Below are 24,381 nucleotides of genomic sequence, written 5' to 3'. Positions count from 1 at the left end.
GGTCTTAGCCAGTTGCTTGGCAACCTCAATAGAAAAAAAGAGAACAGAATGTAACCAATCCCGAGACAACCGAAAGATTTTGGTGACATGTGACCTCTCCAAAAAGGGCAGCCTTAAACTGTCCCTTCTGTCCTTTGCTCCTGACCATTAGGGTCTCTTGCCCTCCCCCCCCCGGCTCCTTACACCAATAAATATGGATTAGTGAAATACTTTTTCCCACACTGATGAAAAGCCGGGATTGATCTTTCCACCTCCTTTATGTACCAACCTGACAAGTTTCTAAACAAAATTAAGAGGGAAGAGGCGAAAGGAGCCATCCCGGGTTGGGCGGCCGGGGACGGATCCTGCCCCACCATGGGGATGGGGGGGTCCCCGACAGGGCACTGGCGCCAGCTGTGCCGGGCTCTGGTCTGCTGGTCCTGCCCTCTGTGTGCTGGGGAGCACAGTGCCAGCAGGTTAGGAACTAAAATAGTTTTTTTCTGACCCAAAAGGGGGAAAAAATAAAGCCTCGGCCCAGCCCTGCGCTCCCTTGGCGGGCGCCTGTGTGTCCTGGGGGGACCCGTCCTGCTCCTGGCTCGCGGGCGGCCCGGGATGTCGTCTGCAAATTACATTTCATCCCAGAAAAAAAACCCACAACATGATGTCATTGGCTTTCTGGTGCATCCCACCGGCCTCCCCTCCACCTGCCACCGGTCAGCCTCGGCACGGCCGTGAGCCTCCGCACGCCGGTCAGCCTCGGCACGGCGGCCGGTGATCAGCCTCCCGCCCTCCCGCCGGCCCCCCGGCTCTCGGCTTTCCCAGGCTCCCGGCGCGGTGAATGCCTCTTTCACCAGCAGTTCCCCTCTTCCCAAAAAAGCATCACCTTGCCAGCTCCCTTCCTCTCGCCGGCTGCCAGGAAAATAAAAATTAGGGCAAGGAGAGGGAGCGAGAGGAAAGCCAATGAACTCGTTTCCAGCTTTTCCTTCGGATCAGCCATCCAGCACCGGGAGAAAAATATTTCTCCTGTAAAAAAAAAAAAAACCCTCTCCGTGCAAGCTCCGAGCCCTTCGGCACCGGGACACTGGCCGGAGACGTGGGCTCAGCTCAGCGGCGGAGGACACTGTAAGTTGGGCGCCTGTTTAAGCAGTTTCCTGAGGGGTTTGGGGGGGATTTTGCCACAGTTTGGGGATGAGCACCATGAGGGATGGAGGAGGAGGGTCGGGGCAGGGGGAAGAGGGGGGGTTTGGGGGTGTGCAGGCTGCAAGGTGCAGGCAGGGTGGGCACCGGCGCGGTGCCCGTGCTGGTGGTGGCGGGTGGTGCTGGGCACCAGCGGCCCCGGGGTGCACAAAGCCCTTTTGAGCGGCGGACAGAGGAGCTGCTCATCCCTGGCCCGGCCCTCGGCCCCGGGACTGGCCGTGGGAGAGGAGAAGGGGACCCCAGCCCTGAACACCCCAGGAGGGCACATGGTGGGGGGGTCAGGGCTCTGGGTCTGCATGTGTCCCCAGGATGGGGATGGCTGCCCAGGGGACCTGGCCCCCATCTGAGCCCCAACCTGTGGGGCGCCCACAACCCTCTGGGACAGGCTGGTTCCTGGCCAGCCCCACTGGTGTAGGGTGATGCAGGGGCCTGGGGGTGTCCCAGCCATCCCACATGGGGATGGGGGACCAGTCATGGGTGGCAGTGATGCCCATGAGGCCACCAGACCCTGGTGCCCAGGATGGCCATGGGGAGGACTGCCACAGAGGCTGGGATAGAGAGTCTGATGAGACCCAGTGTGACCTGGTGGCACCCAATGGGACCCAATGGGACCTGGTGGGACCCGGTGGGCCCTGGCTGTCCTGCTGCTGAGGCCGGCTGGCCAGGCACAATACCATGGCCCCCGCTCCTGAGCCGCCGCCGAAGCCCCTTTCCCAGCACCGAGCGCCTTTGTTTCGCCTTTGTGATGGAAAGAGCCCCCCCTCCTAAATCACGGCCCTGACACCCCCATTGTCTCCTTCCCGGGGAGGTTTGAAACTTCCCCCCCCCCCCCTCCCGAGGTCAGGAATGTGGCCGGTTTCTATTGGGATGGAGGAGCAGGGCTGGGTGGGGGGCTGCAGGGTCACGCTGGCTCGGCGGGTCAACCCGAAAACAAAACCTTTTGAAATACCTACTCTCCATCACTGCCAACATTGTCCCCTGCCAGCGGGGGCCTGGCACGGCCCCTCGACGCCTCCAGCCCGGCCGCTGCCCACCCCAGCGGTCAGCATCTGGGGGGGGGACACAGAAGGGTATTGTGCCGAAGGGGACAGCTTTGTTTTCGGTCACAGCTGCCCCGGGTTGGGACGGGGACCGACCGTTTGCCCTGCCGGGGGGGAGATAAGGGAGTGGATGGAGGGGACAGGAGCGCATGGATCAGCACATCGCAGAGGGGGGACCCATCCCATCGGGGTACCCCTCTGTTGCCATCCCTCCGAGAGGGAGCAGTGGGGATGGAGAGCAGCTCCCCATAGTCCCCAGGGTGAAGGCCCGGCAGAGTGTGAGGTCTCTCCCTGCCTGGGGGGGATGGGGCAGCCTGGGTTCGGCCTCCTGCCTCAGTTTCCCCTTGCTGAGGGAGGTGTCCCTCTGCCCGCTCCTGGAGCTGACGGGTGCCCAGGATCCCCTTTGATGCCTGGAGCCGGGGGACACTCAGGACACTAATGGCTCTGACGCTGACAGATGTGTGAGGGGGAAAAAGGGACTGTTTTAGGGCTGAGCTGGATGTGCCACCCAGGAGGGACGTGCTTGCATGGCTTGAACGTGGCTCCAAGCACAGTGGTGACTTGCAGGTGGAGCAGAGCATCCCGCATACCCCCAGCTCCCTGCTCCCAACGGGGAATGAAGGGGGGCCCCAGTGGAGGCTTCTCCCCTCCCTGATGTTCACAGCCCACCAGGAACACCCCAGGCTGTCTCCCAACGGGCTGAGCTACAGAGCGACACAGCCCAGTGGGTGCTGGGATCAGTGTCACATCTCTGCCCCATTTACAGTGGCACGGACATCCCTCTTTCCACCAGCCGGGATGGGGATGCTGTTCCCACAGGGCTCCAGCTCCTCTGGCAGAGCATCTCTTGGGTGGGCCAACAACCCCCCAGGTGGGCAAAATCCCCTCCAGGATGGCCAAAATCCCCCCAGGTGGCCAAAATCCCCTCCAGGATGCCCAAAATACCCACCAGGTGGCCAAAATCCCCACCAGGATATCCAAAAACCTCCAAGATGTCCAAAATCTCCCCCAGATTTTTCCAAGTGGGAAGATCCGTTGTTTTTGCCCGCCATGGGAGCAGCCTGCTGAGGAGGGAAGCAGAGTGGCGCCCACGAATGAAATGGATTTAGCAGAGACCTGGAAGGAAAACCCAGCCGGGAGGGGAGTGCCGGCCTCCTGAGCTACTCAACAGCTGGAGGGCGGCGAAAACAGCTGGAACAGCTTGGGATGAGGGGCTGGCAGGGCAGGGAGCATCGCAGGTCACGGGCACTCCCTCGGGACCGTGGTCCTTGCTGGCTGGGAGGAGCTGCTGGGAGGCTGTGCAGGCTCCGTGCCTCAGTTTCCCCATCTGTGAAGTGGGCTGGGATAATAAGGCTGGACAAGTCGGGGCAGTGGTCTGGAGGTGACGGTGTCACTTGGGCAGCATCACAGTGTGGGAGTGGGGACCCTCGGGGACACCCAGGGGCACCACAGACCTGGGCAGGCACTGGGGCCCCTGAGATGCTTTTTCTTGCGAAATAAGTTTAAAAAGAATTGGTGGTGGCCGGAGGAGTTCTACCAACCCCCCCAGTCAGGCACATACACACAGAATCTCTGCTTTTTTACGTACATATATATATATCTGTCTTTATATATTTGGGTTTTTTGCAACCAAACCTGAGCCTTTTAAAGCAGAAAAATGTGACGTTTGAGGAACCTGGAGCTTCTCAAAGGCTTTGCTGAAAATCCTAGAAAATTTCAAGGAAGGGGTGGAGAGAGGCGGGAGGTGGCCAGAAGCCTCAGCCTGGGGTCCAAAAGCAACTTTTTCCTGCAAAAACAAACCAGGCTGCTGGAAGCGTGGGGATGGGAAGGTGCTTTTCCGGGCGGGATGTTTCGGGTCTGATGTCGGCTCTGTGTTACAGGTACCACCATGGATGTGTGGAGTCGTGGGGATGCCCTGAGCCCCACGGGGACCTGTCAACCCACCCACCAGTCCTGCTCCTGGGGCGCAGGGGCTGTCACAGCCCTGTGCTAGCAGAGTGGAGGGGATGGAGGTGCTGAGCTGCAGCGCAGAGCCGGGTGGGTTGTCACCCCGAGGACCATGCAGTGGGTGCCCTGGCAGGTAACCTCCATTTCCCGCTCCTCCCCGAACTCGTTTGTGGTCTTTTTTTTTTATCATTGCCTGGTCAAAGCTGCTTGTAAGGTACCCCCTGGCCCAGGGTGGGCTTCGAGGGTCTGTCGTGAGCCCTGCAGAAACCAGGGGAGAACGCAGGCTGCAAAGCTGGCTGCAAAGGCAGGGACAATTCTGAGCCCAGCTGAGCTGGCAAGGGCAGGGAGACGACGTTTCATCCCTCTGCCAGTCCCAGCCCGTCCGCGTGCTGCACATTGCATTGGCCCCTGCCTCAGTTTCCCCACATCAGGGCACAGTGACAGCACCCCTTTCCCCTGCCCACCCTGGGGGAGTCTCTCCTTCTCCAGTCCCCGAGCTCACGACCGGGGAGTGTTGGTGTGGGCTGTGGCTGGGGCTGCGGGGCCGTGGCCAAACCATGCCAGGCCAGGGATGCTGCATCCCTGGGGGCAGGGGGCAGCAGGGGCTGAGCACATGGGGGGCAAGCGGCTGGGAAAAAATTGCGGGCAGCAGCCAGGTGTTGTTCTTGCCTCAGCCCGAGCCAGGGCACATCCAGGCCCAGGCCTCCCAGTCCCAGTCTGCAGGCTGGGAATTGTCCTAATTGTCCTGCTTGGCCTCTCTGGGATACAGATCTCTCCAAATCCCGTTATATCCAGCACTGAAATCCCTCTCTGCCCTTCCCAGGTGCTGAGGGCAGAGCAGGGCTGTCTGTGATCCCCAGGGATGGATGCAGGGATGGAGGGATGTGGGAACATAGGGATGCAGGGAGGGAAGGGATACAGGGATGAAGAGCAGAAGGGATGCAGGGTCAAGGGCATGCAGGGATGAAGAAGGGCAAGGATGGAGGGATTGTAGGGACACGGGGATCAGATCGGGCTCTGTCAGACCCTGGAGTCCCCGTCTCCCGGCTGTTCCCGGCCGTGCCGCGGCGCCGGGAGGTGGCAGCAGCGGCCGAGAGCGGGGCCGGGCTGCGGGGGCGGGGGGAGGCGATGCGGGCGGGTGGGTGTCCCCGCGGGACGGCGCCAGCCCCGGGCTCCGCGGGCATCCCCGCCGCTCTGCCGCCCTTCCTCCGGCTTAACCCCTTCCCCGCCCGCGGGGCCGCGCTCGGGGGCTTCTGCGGGGCGGAGAGGGGGCTGCCCCCCGCCCAGCCCTCCCGGGGCGGGCTGCACACGCGGGTGGGGGCCGGACACGGGTGGGGGCCGGACACGCGTAGGGTCTGGCTGTGCTCGGCTCCTGGGGTCTTGTCCCCTCCCGCAGCTCCTCTGCATCGCCAGGGAGCACCCAGCCGCGCTGGCACGGAGCCCTTCCCCGAAATCCTTCTCTGAGCTCAGTCTATAAACAGAGTTTTTTTTTCTCCTTACAGCCGCCTCAGGGCTCCCTGGTGCTCCCCGTGTGTCCCCCCCCACCCCCCTTCTTCTTCTTTCAGGTGCTGCTGGATTGTTCACCCCCTTCACCCTCTCACTGCACCCTGCTGGAGCCCACCTGGAGGTCCCCGGAGCGGGGGGATGCGGGGAGGCAGCGAGAGCGGTCAGACAGCTCACACACCTCGCCCCGCTGCGGGTGGGTGCAGATTTGGCCACGCAGGGCCATGGCCCCTCGCCAGGGCTCTGGTGCCACCACAGCGAGGGGTGGCCGGCACCGCTGGTGGGGTGCACAGAATTGTTGCTCCCCAGGATGCACCCTCCTCCCAGCCTGCGCTTGCTCCGGGAGCTGACGGCTGTATTTACAGATCGGGTGGTTAACCAGCATTTTTGGCCAAATGTCCCAAAGGCCCCAGGGCTGCCGGCAGCTCGGACACGTTGCAGACATGCCTGGGGGGCTGTGGATGGTCAGCCCGGGGGGGGCAGTTTGGGTGGGACACAGCTTGGTGGGGTGGGCTGCCTTGGCCTGTGATAGGGGAGAGCCGTGAGCCCTCCAGGCCACAACCCACCCTGGTCACAAGCCTCCCCCAGCCACAAGCTCCCCTGGCCATGAGCTCCCCTGGCCATAAGCCCTTGGGCTACAAGCCACCCAGCCACAAGCCCTGGGGCTACGATCCCCCCCTAGCCATGAGCTCCCCCTTGACAACTTGCCCACCCATCTGCTTCCCCACCACCCACCCAGGACGTATTGGGCACCAACCGGGCACCCGACTCCGAGCTGGCAGGGGGCCCACGGGGATGCCCAGGAGCATCCTCGGGGAGGGGGGTACCAGGGGTGCCCTCCCCGCCTTCTCTCCCCCCCGGCCGTGGGCTGTGTAGGGATGTTTACCGATATCGTCTATATTTAAAGAAATCCAACCCAAACCCGCCCCCGGGGCTCGCGGCGGCGGCGGGGCCGGGCCGGGGGCGGGGGGTGCGCTGAGCTGAGCGCGGCGGGTCTCAGCCCGCCCCTTCCCCGCCCGCCGCCGCCGCCGCCATGGGCGTCGCGGGGCCGTTCTGCGCCCTGCTCCTGCTGCTGGGCGCCGGTACCGGCACCGGGTCGGTCCCCCCCCGGGTGGTGCTAGCCCTCCTGGCCCGCAACGCGGAGCACTCGCTGCCACACTGCCTGGGAGCCCTGGAGCGCATGGACTATCCCGCGGGGAGCATCGCCCTGTGGTATGGGAGCGGGGACCCTGGGGGGAGCGGGGATCCCCGGGAGGAGCGAGGACCCTGGGGGGGAGCGGACACCCCGGAGTGCGGGAAGTAGCAGGAATCCGGGGGAAGGAGGGGACCGGGGGGAACCCCGGGGGGAGCCAGGTTGCTGGTGTCGCAAGGACCCGGGGCTAACGGGGAGCCCTGGGGGAATGGGGATGCTGGGGGGGGAACGGGGGTCCTGGGGGGTAGTGGGGACTATGGGGGGAGTGGGGACCCAAAGAACCACAGTGGGAGGGGATTGGGGAGCTGGGGAGAATGAAGGGACTGGAGACTCGGGGTGATTCTGGAATAAATGGGGGCCTGGGTGGGGGGAACAGATCTAGGAGAATGAGGACCTGGGGGTGGGAATGGGGACCTGAGGGCATGGGGACCACCAGGAGGAGCGGGGACCATGGTAGTAACAGCTCCCTTGGACCCAAAGGGTGAGGAGTGGCTCTGCCCTGGTTGTGGGACCCAGGAGGGACCCAGGAAGGACCCAGAAGGGGTTGGGTGCTGCCCCACAGCAATGGGACAGGACCCCCTCCTTTCCCCTCCTGAAGCTGTGGGGCTGGCAAGGCAGAGGAGCCCTGGGCTTGGGGGAAATCTGCATCATCAGGGCCAGATGCTGCCTTCCCCCGCCCTGCAGGGCTCAGCCCCAGCCCCCCCTTCTCCAAAGACACCCCATAAACCCCCTTTTACCCTGTTGGGGGCGGTGGCTGGGAGAGGAACCCCCAGTCCCTCTTCTTCCTCGCTCCGCCGCCACCATCTCTCGCCCGAACTTGTCGGAAACTTTTCTGCAGCTGCTTTTGCAGGGAGCCGAGGCGGCGGCTGGCAGGGGGGTCCTGGTGGGGGGGGCAGGCTGGGGTGGGGGGCAGCTGCCAGCAGTGGGGGAATGGGGTGTCCTCACCTTCACCCGCCACAGCCCCTGGCCACAGGGCCCCGTGGGGTGTTTCAAGAGCAGCTGCCTGCGGATCCTGGGGGGGCACAGGTCCTGCCTTGTTCCCTGTGTCCCAGGGGGTCCCTATGACACCAGTACCCAGGGGGCAGCTTGGGGCTTTTTGACAGTTCGAGGGTGCTGGGGAATGTGGGGACTTAGGGGTTGCCCCAGTGCAATGTGGGGCTCAGCCCCATCTATTCTGGGATCCCCGTGAACATCATGGCAAGGTCGGGTGGCAGAGTTGGGCACAGCGGCTGTGCGTGGCAGGGAAAGGTTTGGGGAGGGGGATTTTTGCTGCCCACTGCCTCTCCTCTGGCTGCTGGAGCCGTGGGGTGCACAGGGGTGCTATGGAGAGCTATGGGATGCGCGGGATGGGGGATAAAGCTGCTGTGCTCTGATGCTGTTCGTGGTGGGCAGCCCCAGGGCTGGGACGGGGAGAGCACGGCTGGGGCTGCCGTGGGGCTGCAGGGATGGCGGGGTGAGAGCCATGGGACAGCCCGGCCGGTGGTGGCACCAGGAAAGAATTTGCCCATTCGCGTTCCCCATCCTGCCAGCGCAGCCTTGGCTCCGTCAAATTACACGTTATGTTCCCAAGCGAGTCTATCGCTGGCTCAGCCTCCCAGCCCCAGGAGATTTTCTAGTGCGGGGAGGGGGCTGTGGTTGTCCCTGGTGGGGGGACTCCCAGAGGCTGACGTCCCCTCGCCCCCAGGTGCGCAACAGACCACAACTCGGACAACACGACAGCGATGCTGCAGGAGTGGCTGGGGGCGGTGGGGAAGGATTATCACTCGGTGGCGTGGAAGGTGCAGGAGGAGCCCAGGTGAGGCTGGGGGGGGACCGGAGTGGGGGTGGGAGGTGGGCATGGGCTGCGAGGGGCTTCTGGAGCAGCACCCTGCTCCCCAGCTGGGGATGCTGCCAGGAGGAGCTGGTGGTGATCCAGAGCTGGGCTGACTCAGCCAGCCGGCACGCGTGGCGTGCACCGAGTTTGTGCGTTCCCAGCCAGCAGTGTTAACCCCTGCCTCCCCCCTCCCTGCCCAGCTCCTACCCCGACGAGCTCGGACCGAAGCACTGGAGCGACAAACGCTATGAAAACCTGATGAAGCTGAAGCAGGAGGCTCTCACCTACGCCCGGGAGCAGCAGGCAGACTACATTCTGGTAAGGGACATGGGACAAGGTGGGGTGGGGGCTGAGGTGGGCATCCCCACACCTCCAGGACCTGTGTCTTTCCCCCAGTTTGTGGACACCGACAGCATCCTGACCAACAACCAGACCCTCAAGTTTCTCATAGCACAGAACAAGTCGGTGGTGGCCCCCATGCTGGACTCGCAGACTTTCTACTCTAACTTCTGGTGTGGCATCACACCCCAGGTACTTCCCTGGAAAACCCTGGGGACCCCCCCTCCATGGCAGAGGAACCCCCCACCATGGAGGTATCATGCTGGTGTGCTGTAGGGGTACTACCGCCGGACAGCTGACTACTTCCCCACCAAGAACCGGCAGCAGGTGGGCTGCTTTGCCGTCCCCATGGTCTACGCCACCTTCCTGATCGACCTGCGGAAGGAGGAGACGTCGCGGTTGGCTTTCTACCCACCCCATCCCAACTACACCTGGGCCTTTGATGATATCATTGTCTTCGCCTACTCCTGCCAGGCAGCTGGTGAGGGCTGGGGGTCCAGAGGTTTGGGGGACTGAAGGTTTTGGGGGGCTGTGGTGCTCACCCATCCCACCCAGCAGGCGCGGAGGTCCACGTGTGCAACCAGCAGCGCTTCGGCTACATCAACGTCCCCGTGAAGGCCCACCAGACACAGGAGGATGAACGTGCGAACTTTGTGCATCTCACGCTGGAGGCCATGGGTGAGCACTTGCGAGTGGTGGTGTCCTGGAGGGGTCCCCCACCCCAGGAGTGATGGGGACCTGGTGATGGCCCCCAGGGCAGGGCTATCGGCCCTGGTTCTTTGCCAAGGGGTTCTGGGCTCCACCAAAGGGGTGCCCCCTCTCTCTGCAGTGGATGGCCCCCCCATGCAGCGCTCCAGGCACATTTCCCTCCTCCCCAAGCCGCTCACGAAAATGGGCTTTGACGAAGTAAGTGCCAAATGGACCCCCCCATGTCCCTCTGTCCATCCCTTTGGCTGCATCTGTCCACGACAAAGCCCACCACAGGCTTTGGCCAAGCCCCTTGTCCCCCAACCTGTGGTGGCCAGGCAGGCTGTGTCCCCCCACCCTGTGACAACATGCCCCTTTGGCGGGCTCTCCTCTTCCTCCCTAGATCTTCCTCATCAATCTGGTGCGGAGGCCAGACCGGCGCCAGCGGATGTTGGCATCTCTGCAGGAGCTGGAGATTGCCCCACGGGTGGTGGACGCTGTGGATGGGAGGTGACCATGGAGGGATACGTCCCCACTCTGCCAACCCCCCCAGTGTCACCCTGGGGAGGGAATAGGAGGTGACTGGAGGGAGGACACTTCTCCAATGCAGCCCCTTGCCTTGCAGCACCCTCAACAGCAGTGACATCAAGGTGCTGGGGGTGGACCTTCTCCCCGGGTACTATGACCCCTTCTCCGGCCGCACGCTCACCAAGGGCGAGGTTGGCTGCTTCCTCAGCCACTACAACATCTGGAAGGAGGTACGAGGCTGTGGGAACCACTGGGTCCTTAAGGGCCACCAGGACGGGGCAGGAGCCCCATGAGCATCATCATGTCTCTGGAGCATCATCGTGTCTGGGGAGAGGGGTGTACTGCAGGGTGAGTGGACCCAGTATGGCCCAGCACAGTGCTAGGATGGGTTTGCACCTTTGTCCTCTCCCTGCAGATCGTGTCCCAGGGGCTGGAGCGGTCGGTGGTCTTTGAGGACGATGTGCGCTTCGAGGCCGCCTTCCCAGCGCGGCTGCGGCGGCTGATGGGAGAGCTGGAGGGGGCACAGCAGGACTGGGATCTCATGTAGGTGCTGGGGCTGGGGGGATGCGGGGTGGGGGTCCCTGGGGCTGGCTCTCATGGCTCATCACCCACCCCGCAGCTACCTGGGGAGGAAGCAGGTGAACGCGGAAGACGAGGCGCCCGTGGAGGGCGTGCGAAACCTGGTGGTGGCCGGGTACTCGTACTGGACGTTGGCCTATGCCATCTCCCGCCGCGGGGCGCAGAAGCTGCTGGCTGCCAATCCCCTCTCCAAAATGCTGCCGGTGGATGAGTTCCTGCCCATCATGTACGACAAGCATCCCAAGTAAGGAGCAGGGGGTACAGGAGGGATGCTGGTGGAGCGGCGTGGCCGTGCCGGTGATGGAGCATGTGTTTCTTCTCCGCCGTCACCGTCCCACCCCGTTCCCCCCTCCTGGTGTTACTCATGCTGGAGGAAAACATCTGTAGCATGAGCTCATTCCCCTCCAGCCGCTGTCTGGCCGCCAGCCCCTGGAAAATGGCCCTTTGCCAGCGTGAAGTCGGGGGACGGCAGCAGGGATGGAGTTGGGGCTCGATGCTGGCCCCACATGGGGGTCTTGGCCCCATGGAAAGGGGGGAGCAGCCACCTGTACCCCAGGGTGGTCCCCTGCCCCTGGTTGTGGGTCTCAGCCCCCCCTTGGGGCACCTCCCTGCCCCTCTTCCTGGGTGGGGGCCAGCGGCAAGGCTGTGTCTGGGGAGGGGGAAGCAATTTATGGGGTGGGCAAGTGCTGGTGGTCGGGTGCCCTGGGAGAGAAGGGGTGGGAAAACGAGCGAGCAGGATGGCGAAGCAGAGGGATTAGGCGTGTAAAAGGGAGGCTGGAGGTGGATGGAGGGGCGGATTAGCACTTTGGATGTGGACCAGGAGCAGCTGGGAGTCCCATGCTCGCCAGGATAACGGCACCAGACAGCCCTGGTTGGGGGCCAGCCGGGGCCAGGCCAGCAGGATGCTGTACCGGAGACCCTCTCTGTGCCAGGGTTGGCCCCATGCCACCGAGGCTGGTGGGGAGAGAAGGGTCCTGTCCCCTCCGCAGTCCCTCCCTGGTCCCCCCAGCCAGGCTCTGCAGGCAGCAGCAGCATGTGGCAGCCCCCCAGCTCGCTGCCTTCCCCAGACCCCCTCCCCAGTACCCAGTGTCCCTCCCCATCACTTGCCCCACGTGGCGCCTTCCCTGGGCGGTCGCTATGGCTTTCCCAGCACATTTTTCTCCACCAAGCCATGCCCTGGAAGCCAATTTCTTCTCTTGGGTCCACTTTGCTTTCCCCAGCGAGGATTACAAGCGGCACTTCATCCCGCGGGACCTGCTGGTGTTTTCGGCTCACCCCCTCCTGGTTTATCCCACTCACTACGCCGGGGACAGCAACTGGCTGAGTGACACTGAGACCTCCACCATCTGGGACGATGATTCCAAGAAGACCGACTGGGCCGGCTCGCAGAAGACCCTGAGGGACTCACGGGGCACTGCTGGCCACCTCCGCTCTACCGCCCGTGACGAGCTCTGATGGTGAGCGAGGCCATGGGATCTATGCGTGTGGGGACAGGAATGGGGGACAGAGTGGCTGGGAAGCATCTCCCTGCAAGCTCCGTGGTCAGATGTGTCCCAGATGCCTTCTTTTTGCCATGTGGCAGCAGCTCTCCCCATCAGACTCAAAGCACTGGAAAACAGAGATGAGACCTTCTCTTCTAGGTGGGGAAAGGGATGGAGACACAGATGTCCCATGTGGGGCTGCACTGGGCTGGAGGGGACCAGGGGACCAGGTCCTGCTGCTCCCCAGCCCCTCAAACGAGGAAGGGACAATGCTCCTTCGCCTCCTGCAAAAGTCACCCTATTTGGAGAGGGCTGGGGACATCTCGCAGGGGAATGTTTCACCCCGGCACTGCCTGCTGCCCCCCAGAAGTGGGTTTCCCTGGGGCTGTGTGTCCGTGGGGTGGCCGTGCAGGCACCTGCGCTGGCTCAGCCCCGAGGCAGCACCGCCACAGTTAACGCCGGGTCAGACTTTCCCTGTCTGAGATTGCTTGTGCTGGCAGCGGAGCCTCCCCAGGAGCAGCCAGACAGGGGGGAGGCTGGAAAACAACCCTCTGCTGCAGGCGCGAACGCGTCGGGGCTGCTCCTGCCTCGGCCGCTAACGTTTGTGTCCCTGTCTCCTAGGGACGAGGGATAGTGACCCAGCTGGGAGCACCGCGGGCCAGTGGCCTGATCCTGCCCGCTCTTCCTTGAGAGATGCAGCCGCCCTGGCTGGATCCCCCCAGGGTCCTTCCAGTCTGTGCGTGGTGAATCCATCCAAGGCAGGATTTGTCCCCAGAGTGCCCGGAGAGCCCTTTCCCTGCCAGGCGGAGGGACCAGGGGAGCGCTGTGCTCCATCTCTGACGGGGACACGTGCCTAGGACTGCCCTGAGCGATGCCAACTCTGACGTCTCCCACCAGTTTGGACTTTAGGGAGCGTTTTTCAGGCTGGGGGCTGGCTCCTGTGGTGGCACACGTGGCCTCCTGCCACCGACCGGGCTTGTCCCTCACCTGTGCCGTGTCTGGGCTGAAGCCCAGGGAGGATTAAAGCAGACTGTTTGAGCTGATGTGCTGGGTGCTGGCTCTGCCAGGTGACATTGCCCCACGTAATGCCCCCAGGGCAAACCCCACCAGGGTCACCTCGGAGCTGCAGTGGCAAGGGTCTGGGGGTTCCCCCGGACAGGGATTGTTTTGGGAATGAAATCTGTAATGGGGAACGGGAGGGAGGGAGGTGGGGTGGGAGATGGAGATGGAGCTCTCCCTTGGGGCCCAGTGGTGAAAAGGTGGGTGGCATTTCCTTGGAGCTCAGCCCTCCCCTGGGAATGCTGATGGAAGTGATTTCCCTCCCTGGTGCTGGTGTCCTCAGCGGAGGGTTCTGAAGGGACTGAAAACCTGACACCAGCTTGAGCACCGAGATGTGCAGCTGAGTCCTGCTGGGCTCCGGCATCTGTCACTTTCGTGGCCAGCTCTGGAGGAAGGGGTTTGCTTTCCAAGAGCCTGGGCTTGTTTGGTGTTAAACCTCAGCTCCTCGCCAGGGCAAGGTTAGGTTGAAAATTGAGGTTTTTCTGGGGTAGAGGAGCAATTTCTTTAAAAACACTGCAACTTGCCCTCCTCTGGGTGAGCTGGGGAGATGTGAGCTCCCTGCCAGACTCCAGAGATGCCACCTCTCTCCACCCCTGCCCAGCCACTTGCTGCCCCTTTTGGCTCTGGAGCAGCTGCTGGGGTTAGTCCCCGGATGGTGGGTTGGTGCCTTCACCCAGGGTTTGGGGGGCTGCGCCCCTCTTCTCCCCACAGCCCGATGAAGGCGATGGAGCAGTGGGTGGAAGCCTCAGTAGCTGAGACCCACAGCGGGATGTCTGAGACCACCACGTGCTCCGGGAGAGCATCATTCGGGCAGGATAAACAGCTACAGCAAAGACCTCCTGAAGGAGAACACCCAGCTCCAGGAGGTCATGTGGGGCCTGAAGATTCGAGAGGATCTACTGGAGAACGGGGAGAAGGAGATGGCCAAGGGCATGGTCTGCAACCACAGGGTCCCAGCCAGTACAGACCTGGGCAACACAGCAGGATGGAGAGGCGATGGCAGGTTGGGGGCACCTTTGCTTCCTTGCCTGTCCCCTGGTCGCAGGTAGCCTCAGTGCTACGGGAGGAGCTCAGGAGCTGAGGACAGAGCAGAGGAAGGTCTGGTGCCAGCTGGAGCGGAGAAGGGAAGCACCAGCAGGGCTGTGGTACGTCACCCAGCAAGGGTCCCAGTGCTTGTTCCAGCACCCGCTGGGAGGCAGGTGAGGAGCTGCCCATGCTGGGGCTCACGGGGTACGGAGCCAACAGGACCTGCTGGCAGAGCCCAGGGCTTTGGGAGCTGTGGTGGTGGTGGAGAGACCCCGCTTCTTGGACTGCCGTCTCCACCATGAAACCTGTACTGGGTCTGCAAGGAGGAGCCAGAACTCCTCCAGCTGTTGGAAACTGGGATTTTGGCTTAAAGCCAGCAAACTCAAAAACTACGAGGCCAGCCCCGAAACGTGCTGCAGCTCAGTGGGAGCAGCCCCCCCTGTGCTGCTGAGCTGAGAGACTCCCGGTGACTTGCGCATGTCACGGTTCCTCAACAAAGCTGAAGTTGGGGTTTGGACCCTGCAGAAGTAACTCCCATTGCTCCCCACTTCCCACTGGAAGCTTCCCTCCAGCCTGGGTTGGTGGAACAGGGATCTGAGCTGCAGAGAGCCAGGGACTGCCCGAGTTCCAGACGCGGCGCAGGGGAGACGGACAGGAGGAGAACAGAGCCAGGGATGAGGGTTTATTTCATTTCTGTGCCAAAGTGCCGTATGAGGTCACTGCAGGGACACCAGTTGCCTGGATCTGCGTGGGGACAGACAGGGGCTGCCCCAGCATCCAGCCAGGCTGCCCAGCAGGGCCAGCTCTGCTCCGCACCACAGTCACCCTGGAGAGTCCACAGCGCCCTGTCCATCAGCCACACAGGTCCCTGGGGGTTCAGGTCAGCCCCTGTCCCCCGGCTCCCCCACAGGTGCTCTCCTCCGCAGGATGTGCTCCAGCAGGAATGTCGCTGCCTGGGCCAGGACCTGCTCCAGCCTCTCCTGCTCCTGGGGGCTGAAAGGAGACAGGACGTAGCTGGACACTGTCACTGCGCCCTCTGGCCGCCCGATGCCGACCCTGAGCCGGGTCATCTCCTGGGGAGGAAAAAGGAGAGCTGGAGGATCCCAACTCAAGGGCTTGGCTGAAACAGAGCTGGGGCAAGGGGATGGTGCTGTGAGTGGGGCTGGGCAGCAAGGGAGCAGCCCTTCATGTTTTCCAGGTGGTTTGGAGTACTTGCTCCAAGAAACATGATTTTGGAAGAGGCTTTTGCTGGGCTGTGCTCAGAGCCCGGGCTTCTGCCAGGCCCTGGCAGAGCCGCTTGAGCTAATTGTTTCCATGTCCTCTACAGCAGCCAAACTGACATCAGCCCTCAGGGAAGCAGAGGGAGGAGGGGAAAAGGGGGAGAGGAAAGGGAGCAGGGGCTTATCTGAGGGGAGCGGGAAGAATGGGAGTGGGGGGATGACAAACCATGCATTGAGGTGGGGGGAAGGATTGATCCTCTCCCACCAAGGCCCACTCACATTGGAGTGCAAAGCACTGATGCAGGATCGGACCCCGTTGTGTCCCCTTGGGAGAGAAGGAGAAACTCCACTGTTAGTCTGTAAGAGACCCCCTAGCCCCATGGTATGGTCTTGGGGTCTCTTGCTGCAAGGACTCGGGGCTGTGGTCCCAGCCAGGGGCTACAGCCCCCATGCCCTGGCTCTGCAGGAACATCCAGCCCCTGGGGCTGAGAGCAGCTGGCCAGGGAGGATGAGGGAAGCAGGGCTGGAACAGCACGTCCTGTGCATCTCAGCTCTTGCATGTGTGACCGAGCACTGTGGCCTGGTACCACCCCTGCCCCATCCCGCAGTGGAAGATTTCCCAGGTTAAATGTCTCGAGGCTGACCCAGGAGCTGGTGCTGGGGCAGGCGGAGCCGAGGCAGAGTGCTATAAAAAGCCCATGTGGTGCAGCCGATGGGCTGGATCCAGCCCACAGCCACTTCCAGGAGGCTCCCTGCCCTTCCTGCCAGGGCAGGAACAGCCGGCTGTTGCCTCTGCAACTGGGATCAAGCCCAAGGCTGGTGCTGGGGCTGAAAACACCACACTGTTGGTGGGACAGGGCCAGGAACAGCCCATGTGCCTGTAAGGGCATGGCAAGGCTCTGAACCAGCTCACACAACCAGAGAGTTGGGGCCACCCCATACCTTGCGCTGCCTCCCAGCTTGATCGCCACCTTGCCCAGGGCCTTGTCCAGGTCGTCATGAACCAGGTAAATGTCTTCTGGGTGGAAGCTGTAGGTCTCAGCTTTGGAAACAGAAATACAACCCAAGAAATGAGGGGAGGACAGACTCACCAGGCCCTGACCTTGCAGGGCAGTGCTGCAGGGACCTGTACCAGGACAGGGGGACAGCAGGGCTGTCACAGGGCCTGGTGGCACAGCAGGCTTCGGGGGTGATCAAGCTGCTCACCAGCACTGGCGACGCTGAGCCCGTTGAGGTTCATGAACCTCCGCGGCTTGAGCAGCACCAGCTCCAGGCCGTGGGCCGCAGCCATCACCACATCAGCGCAGCACCGCCTGTCTGCTCGCCAGCTCTCGGCCACCGCCAGCTGCCGGGCCAGCTGGTCCAGCACCGCCATGCCCACGCTGTGCCGTGTCCCCCGCAGCCCGTAGTTGCCCAGGCCGGCCACCTGCCCGCTGGGTGTTAATAGGGCTCTGCTGGGCCGCCATGAGACCCCTGGCCCCTCTTTGGGCTGGTCTACCCCCCTCTGCCCCAGTACCCCTCAGATCTGATCTCACAGACCTGATCTCCCCGGTGCTGCCTCTCACAACCCCGGTTCCCTCAGCCCCGATCTCCCCGGTGCTGCCTCTCACAACCCCGGTGCCCTCAGCCCCGTTTCCCCTTAGCCCCGGTTCCCTCAGCCCCGATCTCCCCGGTGCTCTCTCTCACAACCCCGGTTCCCTCAGCCCCGATCCCCCTTAGCCCCGGTTCCCTCAGCCCCGATCTCCCCTTAGCCCCGATCCCCCTTAGCCCCGGTTCCCTCAGCCCCGATCTCCCCGGTGCTGCCTCTCACAACCCCGGTGCCCTCAGCCCCGATCCCCCTTAGCCCCGGTTCCCTCACCCCGATCTCCCCGGTGCTGCCTCTCACAACCCCGCTTCCCTCAGCCCGGATCCCCCTTAGCCCCGATCTCCCCGGTGCTTCCCCCTCAGCGCCCCCACCCCCGCCCGCGGCCCCGCCTCCCCCGGCCCCACCATGACGCGCGGCCCCGCCCGGCTGACGAACGGCCGCGCGCGCCCCGCCAGCTCCGCCGCCAGCATCGCGCCGCGTGCTCCCCTGTGACGTCACCTCCGCGCGCCGCCAATGGCGCCCCCCCCGCCCCCGGCACCACCTTCCCCGCCGCCATCTTGCTTACGGGCAGCGCCGCCATCTTGCTCGCGGGCAGCAGGGCGGGCCCGGGGCGGGGCCGCGGCCGCCGCTGTGGTAAAACCCCGCGGGTCGGGACGGGTCTTCAGGCTGGGGAGGAAGGGATGGAGGGCGAGGGGTCTGCTCGCCACGACGGTGCCGGAGGAGCAGCTGGGGGAAGGCTGGGAGGGGTCCCTGCGGAGGGTCTTTGGCCTGTCCGGTGCCTGGTCCCTGAGGGAAGCAGGGTCGGGTGCAGGGGCTGTAAGTGCCCTGGGCTGTGCTCCATGTTCTATGTGTTCACACCTGTTTGGTTTCCACTCACACCGTCCTTAGGTGTGTCCTGGGGACTGCTGGGCCCTCTGTTAGGGAGCTGTGACTGAAATGGGCAGTAGGGCCCCTGGGTCCTGGCCCTGGTTCACAGCTGTGCCTGCTTGGATCATTTCAGCAGCAGGGAGAGGTACCAGGAGCTGGGATTTACCAGTGGTTTGGCTCCATCCACTCATGGCCTGTCCTGGGGACATGGCTTGGAAGGGCTGCTTTCTTCCAGACCTGGCTGTGTCTCCTGGCTGGTGGAGCTCAGAGCTTTTGGCTAATGATGCTGAAATCTTTGTGGCTGGGGTGGGCTGGACACGTGCTGTGCGTGCTTCCCATTGGCACGGAGAGCTCCAGACAAAGCCCGGGGGTGGCAGCCAGCCCCCAGCTGCTCTCGTTTAACCAAGAAGCCAATACTGCCTTGCTGCAAACTGCTTCCTTTGCCTGGGGGAGCTGGCCTGTGCTCTAGTGGATTACCAGCAGGTGCTGGAGCTGGGCCTGGGGCACTGTGTGGTGCGGAGAACAGTTGCAGCAGCACTGCAGGGATGGCAGGACCTGGTGGTGAGGTGAGTGGATGGGCTAGTGTGGTCTGCCCCAAGGGCTGGTGGCGAGCCAGGCTGATGAGTGTGCTTTCCTGTCCCCTCACAGGCAGTACCGGCAGGTGGAAGCTCCCTTCTCTGAGGCCATTGAGCATGACCCCCGGAAACTGCTGTGCTGCCTGTGCCTGAGGAGGGTGGAGAGTGCAAGGAAGGATGCTGCCCTACATCTGTGACTTGACCCAATAGATGGTCAGGTATAGCCCAGCGCTGCTTCCCAGTGCCTTCCTCGGGCCGTGGGTGATGTTCTCGGTGTGTTGCCTCGACTGTAGTCTCTGTGCCTAACCCTCATGCGGTTTGGGGCAAGCCTGGTATTGCTGTTCTGCATCGGGGGCCAGCAGCAGGTGTTTGGCTGCAGCGGTGGAAACCCCATGGCTCAAAGCTCACTGTGGGTAAAAGTTTTTTGGTGGAGGAGATCCAGGTCTCACCTTGTTGCCAGAGAGATCCACTGGCCTTCCTGGACCTACTCTGGCTCTTCTGCTGAGGACGTCTGTCCCAGCTACTGCCTTTCCGCCTCCTCCCCAGGGAAAGGCTGCTGTCTTGTTACCAGTTACCTAATTGGAGAGCATCAGCTCCATGCTGCCAAATCCCCAGAGTCCCATCACATCAGGCAGCTGTCCCCATGCAACTGCAAATCTTCCGTGTCCTTCCACGCTAGTTGCAGTCAGAAATCCAAGTAAATGACTGTTCCCCAACCATTTATTTCATAAAAGATTTATTTTAAAATTAGAAATGCATAACATTTTTGGAATAAGCAGGATGTTTGAGTCTGTTTGTGGGCCAGCTCCTGGGCAGCATTTGGGTGGTGTTTAAAATTGCTGTCTCCAAGGCTCTGGCCCTAGAGCTGGAATGGTCCCAAGTGCTGGCAGCTTCTCTCAGCACAGGGCCTGAGCAGAGCACTTTGGGAAGTGTCCCTGCACCCATCCCTTGGGCAGTTTGTTCCTAGAGAGTGAATGATTCTGGTTCATCTGACCTGTTCTCCCAGAGGAGACTAAAACCTGGGCAAAGGTTGGCACAGCTTGGCAGTGTGCAGCACTGATTTTCTCCCAGGTTGTCCCCAAGTCCCCTGTTGTGACACTCCCCAGAAGCTAAAGCCAGCAGAAGAATGTACAAGAGACTCAACAGCTCATAGCACCAACTGTTAGCCTGCTGTAGAAATCATCACAGAATAAAAGGAATTTTCAAAACCGTTAGTGGCACCGTGGGCTACCCTGGAGGTAGGACTGAATTTTTTTTGTAGCTGGTAAAACAAGCGAGAAGTCTTTTTCTTGTTGTTTTCCTGGTTTGCTGTAGGGAAATCCTTTGGACCTCAGGGGAAAGATGGACAAGGGGGTGGTAGGGAGAACCTGGCTCTTGGCAGATCAGATATTGCCATCTCCCACATTACCTCCCCCACGTTCATTGATGGTGAAGCTGGTCCCTACCAGCACCTATTCACAGTAAAAGGAAGCTGGAAAAAAATTTGCTCTAAAACTTCCTTGTAAAGCACTTTGCGACGTTGAAGGTGTTGACAGGCCAGTGCTGCAGGAGTCAGCACCAGCACTGTCACATTGTACCATGGAGCTGAGGCACAGCCACACTTAAAAACTTTTTAAAAAACTGTTAAAATGCTGTAGGAAAGAAGTATTCTTCTGTGGGCTCAGAATCTTGATGTGTTGGCTACCAATAGCTGCCTGGAGAGGGGAGAGCTGCAGGCAGGTGCTGCTGACAGGGTGAGAATCCTCCCTGATGCTGCAGGCCCTCTTTGCACCTTCCCCTTGTGGTCACAGATGTCTTGGGTGGTGTGCCGGGCTGGTCACAGCCACCCTCACCTGGCCAAGGGTAAATCAGTAAAGTGCTTTAAATCGCATCACTTGCACTTGGTCCCGCAACTGCATCCTGCAGCGGCCTCCTTGGGGCTGGAGGGACGGGTTCAGTGGGAGAGCGCTTGTGCTGCTGAGAGGGAACACGCAGATCCCACTGCTCATCCTGCCAGCCCTGGGCTCTGCCGCTTTACAGGTCCGTGTACATCCCCTACGGATCCGAGCAAGGCCCTAGGCAGTGGCTAGAAGAAAAAACTGATCCGAGAGGCCACTGTTTTGCAGCCTGTTGATGAGAATATTTTCTCTTCTTCTGGGAAGTAGGGGATGCTGTCAGCCACCTCCTGGACAACACCTGGACGAACTTCAAGGCCTTGCTGGACAAGTTCGCTGATGACACACTGCTTTACGTGGTGATGCTTCAATGGCAGGAAGGGCACAACAAAATCAATGAGGTGGTTATTAATGATCCCAGATTTCCAGAATCCACCTGCAAAAGGAATGGAAGAGACAGGTTTTACCTTCAAGAGAGTCTCTGCAGTCCCTGGAATTCAGAGAGTTATGTGCAAAGCCAGAATACTCAGCTGAAGACAGACCTGCGCCAGTTTTGTACAAGGAGAGAGTTGAACCCATCAGTTGTCACCTCCCTTTCACCCCCAATAGACTTTCTCCAGAAATGGGGAAATTTAGCCTGACTTGTCAGAATTCAAGCTCTGATCTCTGTGACAAGGGCAAAGCAAGGAGATCTAAGCAGGCAGTGGGGATTGGCACGTCTTGGCGGTTTTTCAGCGAGCATGCTGTGCTGTTTGCCATCCCCCAACTGTGAATACACCTTTGGAGAAAAATGTCTCCAAAGACCTTTGCTAAACGTGGCAACAGGTCTGCTGGCTTGGAAGGCCAGGCTATTCCTTCCCTTTGCCAGGAAACCCCGAGGGGATCACAGTTCCCTTCCCTCAAAACATCCCCAAGGCTTTCTGTCTGCCTGGAAGGTGGCAGGGACGTGGGTGGCTGCCTGGAATGGGCCTGGCTCCCTCTGCCGGGCTCTGACCCTGCAGGAAGGTCTCTGCTCCACTGACTCACTCTGAGGGTTTTCGAACACGGCTTTGGAGATGGCCGGCTCTAGGTCCTGCAGGCTGATCTCCTCTCGGTCCTTGCGGGCCCGCCATAGATCCAGCGTCATTTCGTTGATCTGTTCCCCTCCTGCGTTGCTGCACAAAAATGAGGTGCTTTTTTTGGTGTGTATCTGGGAAAATGGTGTTGCAGGACAGAGGTGGCACCTGACACCCTCCAGCCTGCACCAGCACGAGCCAGGATCTCCCAGCCGCCTGGCCTAAAATGACTCCTGGAAAGGCAGCCAAGTAACAGGGACAGGAGAGCTTTATCAGACTCCCCAGGTCTATCTATTCACAGTGAAATAGTCTCGGTATTTGTAGAGGCTCAAGGCTTGGAGAAGGAAAAGCAAACCCAGTGTGTGCTCTGAAGTAGGTACGACCTCTGCCCAAATGAGAAGCTGGAAGGCCCTGTGGTGCCGCAGAGGGGCCTCTCTTACCTTATGAAGATGAAGATCGCTTTGCGGTAGTTGGTCCCGTACACAACCCACGAGGGTCCCAGGAATGGGATGATCACGTCGATGAGGCCTGGGTGCATCTTGTCCATCTCTTCAAAGAGAAAGGCCGACCGTCCACAGTTTGTCAAGTTCCCTTGGATCCAGCGCTTCAGGTTTTCCTAGGGAAAAAAAAAAAACAACCACCAAGGCATAAGGCAGCAAGATACTGAGGGTAGTGATGGAGGCTCGAGCTGCCCCAGAACAAAGGCTGAGGCTGAGCTCCAATGGAGCTGAAGGTGCTGGAAGCAGCTTGTTCCTGCGCAGCACCACCTACTCTGAGCAGGAACAGCCAGCACTGGGGAGGCCTCCTTTGTTCTGGGTTTTGCACAGTGGCTGTTACTGCCTTTATTATCCCTTTGTGGATGTTTTATTACAGACTTAAAGAAGGAGGCAGCAAAGCAAAGCTGGGGATTCAGACTCTTAAAGTTCCCCACCTTATTCTCTTTCACTGTGTATCCACGCAGTTCCCAGCTGTCAAGTGCTTTTTGCCAGCTCCTGTTCTGGTGCAAAGACGTGTGTCAGCACTGACCCAGAACAGCTCTGGCTCTTTACCACGGCTGAAGTTACTTCAGCATAGATGCCAACCCACACAAAACCATTCACGTCGCCCGGGGGCATGAATTGAATGCACTTAATTGAAGCACTTCACCCAGCATGGGTTTTACCTTCCTGAGAGTATTTCTTCAAAGGACACAACACAACAAATGACTTCTCCAAACACCCAGGAAGCAAACGTCCAGGTGCACGGATTCCCCACCCTGCTGAGGGTTTGGCAGCTAACCTTCACGTTTTGATTTCTTTCCTTTCTCTGCTTTAAGACACAGAGTGAAGAGTCTAGAGCTGCTGTTCAGGAGCCGCTTGCTGCGTGAGGAGGGGATTACAAGCCTAGCGATACACAGGTTTTCACAGCCATCAAGCTGTTTGGAAAGCAGTGGGAGTGCCTTTCATCTAAGCAAAGCGCTTTTGTTTGTGCATTCAAAGGGCTGTGTAAATATTTGAGGAATAAGAACATGATCATGGCAAGGACTGCTGTGGGGAAGAGGAAAGTGATAACTGAGTGCCAGAGTATATCTACTTACTAGTAGATCCTTCAGCCAGTGTGTGGAGCCACTCACTCACCCGTGTCTGTCTGACAGGGTAAAACAAAGAGCTTCTATTCCTATTTTACTTCAGGAAATAGCCTGAATGCATATGTAAGAGGATCAAGATGGACATAACCAAAGAAAACCCCAATGAAGCAGTGCTGAGGCGTCCCTTACCTTGTACTGCTCTATCCGCTCAGCGTGGGGGAAGTGCACTATCGGGGAGAACTGGTGAACGTAGGGGCTCTGCAGCCCACCCTGGAAGAGGTAGCGGACGAGCATGGAGCTCACGAAGGTTTTGCCTGTTCCCGTTGAGCCGTGGAAGGACATCACGAGGGGTTTCACAGGATTCTGGTTCTCCAGGAACTCCCTCACCCCCTTCATCACCTGCTGCCTCACCAGGGGTTGCCCCACCAGGTTCAGGGCCAAGTCACACTCCAGACCTGAAGCAAAGTCAAACGGAGATTTGCCAAACACAGGCCGAAATGGCTCGTCTCACACTGCGGCTGCCCCGTCTCTAAGGGCTGCTTCCCCGGGCCCTCTGTCAGCCGGCCCAGGCGGTCCTGCCCCTCCACGGAGTGGGGAGGCCAAGAGCCCCCTCCTCGCCCCGCTCTCCTGGAGACACCCTGGCTGCCAGGACCCCTTTGCCTGCCGCCTCCCTGGCCCTCAGAGGTGTCCTCGCCTCTTAGGGCTTGCCGCCTCCCCGCGCCTCACGGCCCCTCACCTCAGGGCTCTCCCCAACCCCCCGGCCCGACGCCCCCGCTGACCGCGTAGGTCGGGCCCGAAGCCGCACTCGCAGTCCGCCGAGAAGCCGCAGCGTAGCGCCCACAGGTCCCAGGCGGCGGCCGGGCGGGCGGCGGCCGCCAGCAGCAGCGACACGGCCAGCGCCGCCGCCGCCATGGGGGCCATGGCGGCCGCCTCCTCCGGCGCCGCCCGCACTACAACTCCCGGCATGCCCCGCGCGGGGGTAGGGCTACGAGGAGCGGGGCGTGATCAGCTACTGCGGGGGCGGAGCTACGGTGAGTGGGGCATGGTCAGAGGGCGCGGGGCGGGGCTACAGGGAACGGGGCGTGGTCATGGAGCGCGGGGGCGGGGCCTGGCTCTCCGCCCCGCCTCCCGCCGGTCCGGGGCGCGGCGGGTGTTTTGGGGAACCGCGCTGTCCCCCTTGCAGAGGCTGGGGGGACAGGGCAACCACGCGGCCCTTCGCTGGAGCCACCGCGGAGGTCCAGGGGCCAGGCAGGGCGAGGCTCAGCATG

At 61.3% G+C, this 24,381-nt stretch overlaps 3 protein-coding genes across 4 annotated transcripts; 1 reads left to right on the top strand and 2 right to left on the bottom strand.

Moving 5' to 3' along the window:
- The first annotated feature begins 6,551 nt into the window (after positions 1 to 6,551).
- On the top strand, positions 6,552 to 12,259 carry CERCAM (cerebral endothelial cell adhesion molecule). Of its 2 annotated transcripts, none has more exons than XM_074161122.1 (12): positions 6,552 to 6,878; positions 8,543 to 8,653; positions 8,872 to 8,989; positions 9,068 to 9,202; positions 9,287 to 9,491; positions 9,569 to 9,688; positions 9,840 to 9,916; positions 10,101 to 10,207; positions 10,323 to 10,455; positions 10,641 to 10,768; positions 10,845 to 11,048; positions 12,025 to 12,259. In XM_074161122.1, the coding sequence occupies exons 1-12, from the start codon at positions 6,700 to 6,702 to the stop codon at positions 12,257 to 12,259; spliced, it is 1,752 nt and encodes a 583-aa protein (XP_074017223.1). In that variant the 5' UTR covers positions 6,552 to 6,699. The 2 variants fall into 2 exon arrangements, with proteins under 2 accessions (XP_074017223.1, XP_074017222.1); XM_074161121.1 differs by lacking the exon at positions 6,552 to 6,878 and adding an exon at positions 8,231 to 8,427.
- Positions 12,260 to 15,036: 2,777 nt separating this feature from the next.
- Positions 15,037 to 17,659, bottom strand: PTRH1 (peptidyl-tRNA hydrolase 1 homolog). The gene is made up of 5 exons (XM_074161000.1): positions 17,580 to 17,659; positions 16,797 to 17,016; positions 16,533 to 16,632; positions 15,870 to 15,915; positions 15,037 to 15,443 (listed from the first exon to the last, which is right to left on the bottom strand). The coding sequence occupies exons 1-5, from the start codon at positions 17,643 to 17,645 to the stop codon at positions 15,252 to 15,254; spliced, it is 624 nt and encodes a 207-aa protein (XP_074017101.1). The 5' UTR covers positions 17,646 to 17,659; the 3' UTR covers positions 15,037 to 15,251.
- Positions 17,660 to 19,343: 1,684 nt separating this feature from the next.
- On the bottom strand, positions 19,344 to 24,047 carry TOR2A (torsin family 2 member A). The gene is made up of 5 exons (XM_074160999.1): positions 23,893 to 24,047; positions 23,303 to 23,568; positions 21,987 to 22,162; positions 21,518 to 21,645; positions 19,344 to 20,927 (listed from the first exon to the last, which is right to left on the bottom strand). The coding sequence occupies exons 1-5, from the start codon at positions 24,032 to 24,034 to the stop codon at positions 20,683 to 20,685; spliced, it is 957 nt and encodes a 318-aa protein (XP_074017100.1). The 5' UTR covers positions 24,035 to 24,047; the 3' UTR covers positions 19,344 to 20,682.
- Between the last annotated feature and the right edge of the window lie 334 nt (positions 24,048 to 24,381).

The sequence above is a fragment of the Numenius arquata genome, chromosome 19, assembly GCF_964106895.1.
Source record: "Numenius arquata chromosome 19, bNumArq3.hap1.1, whole genome shotgun sequence".
Lineage (NCBI taxonomy): Eukaryota > Metazoa > Chordata > Aves > Charadriiformes > Scolopacidae > Numenius > Numenius arquata.
This window is presented reverse-complemented; position numbering and strand designations above follow the sequence as displayed.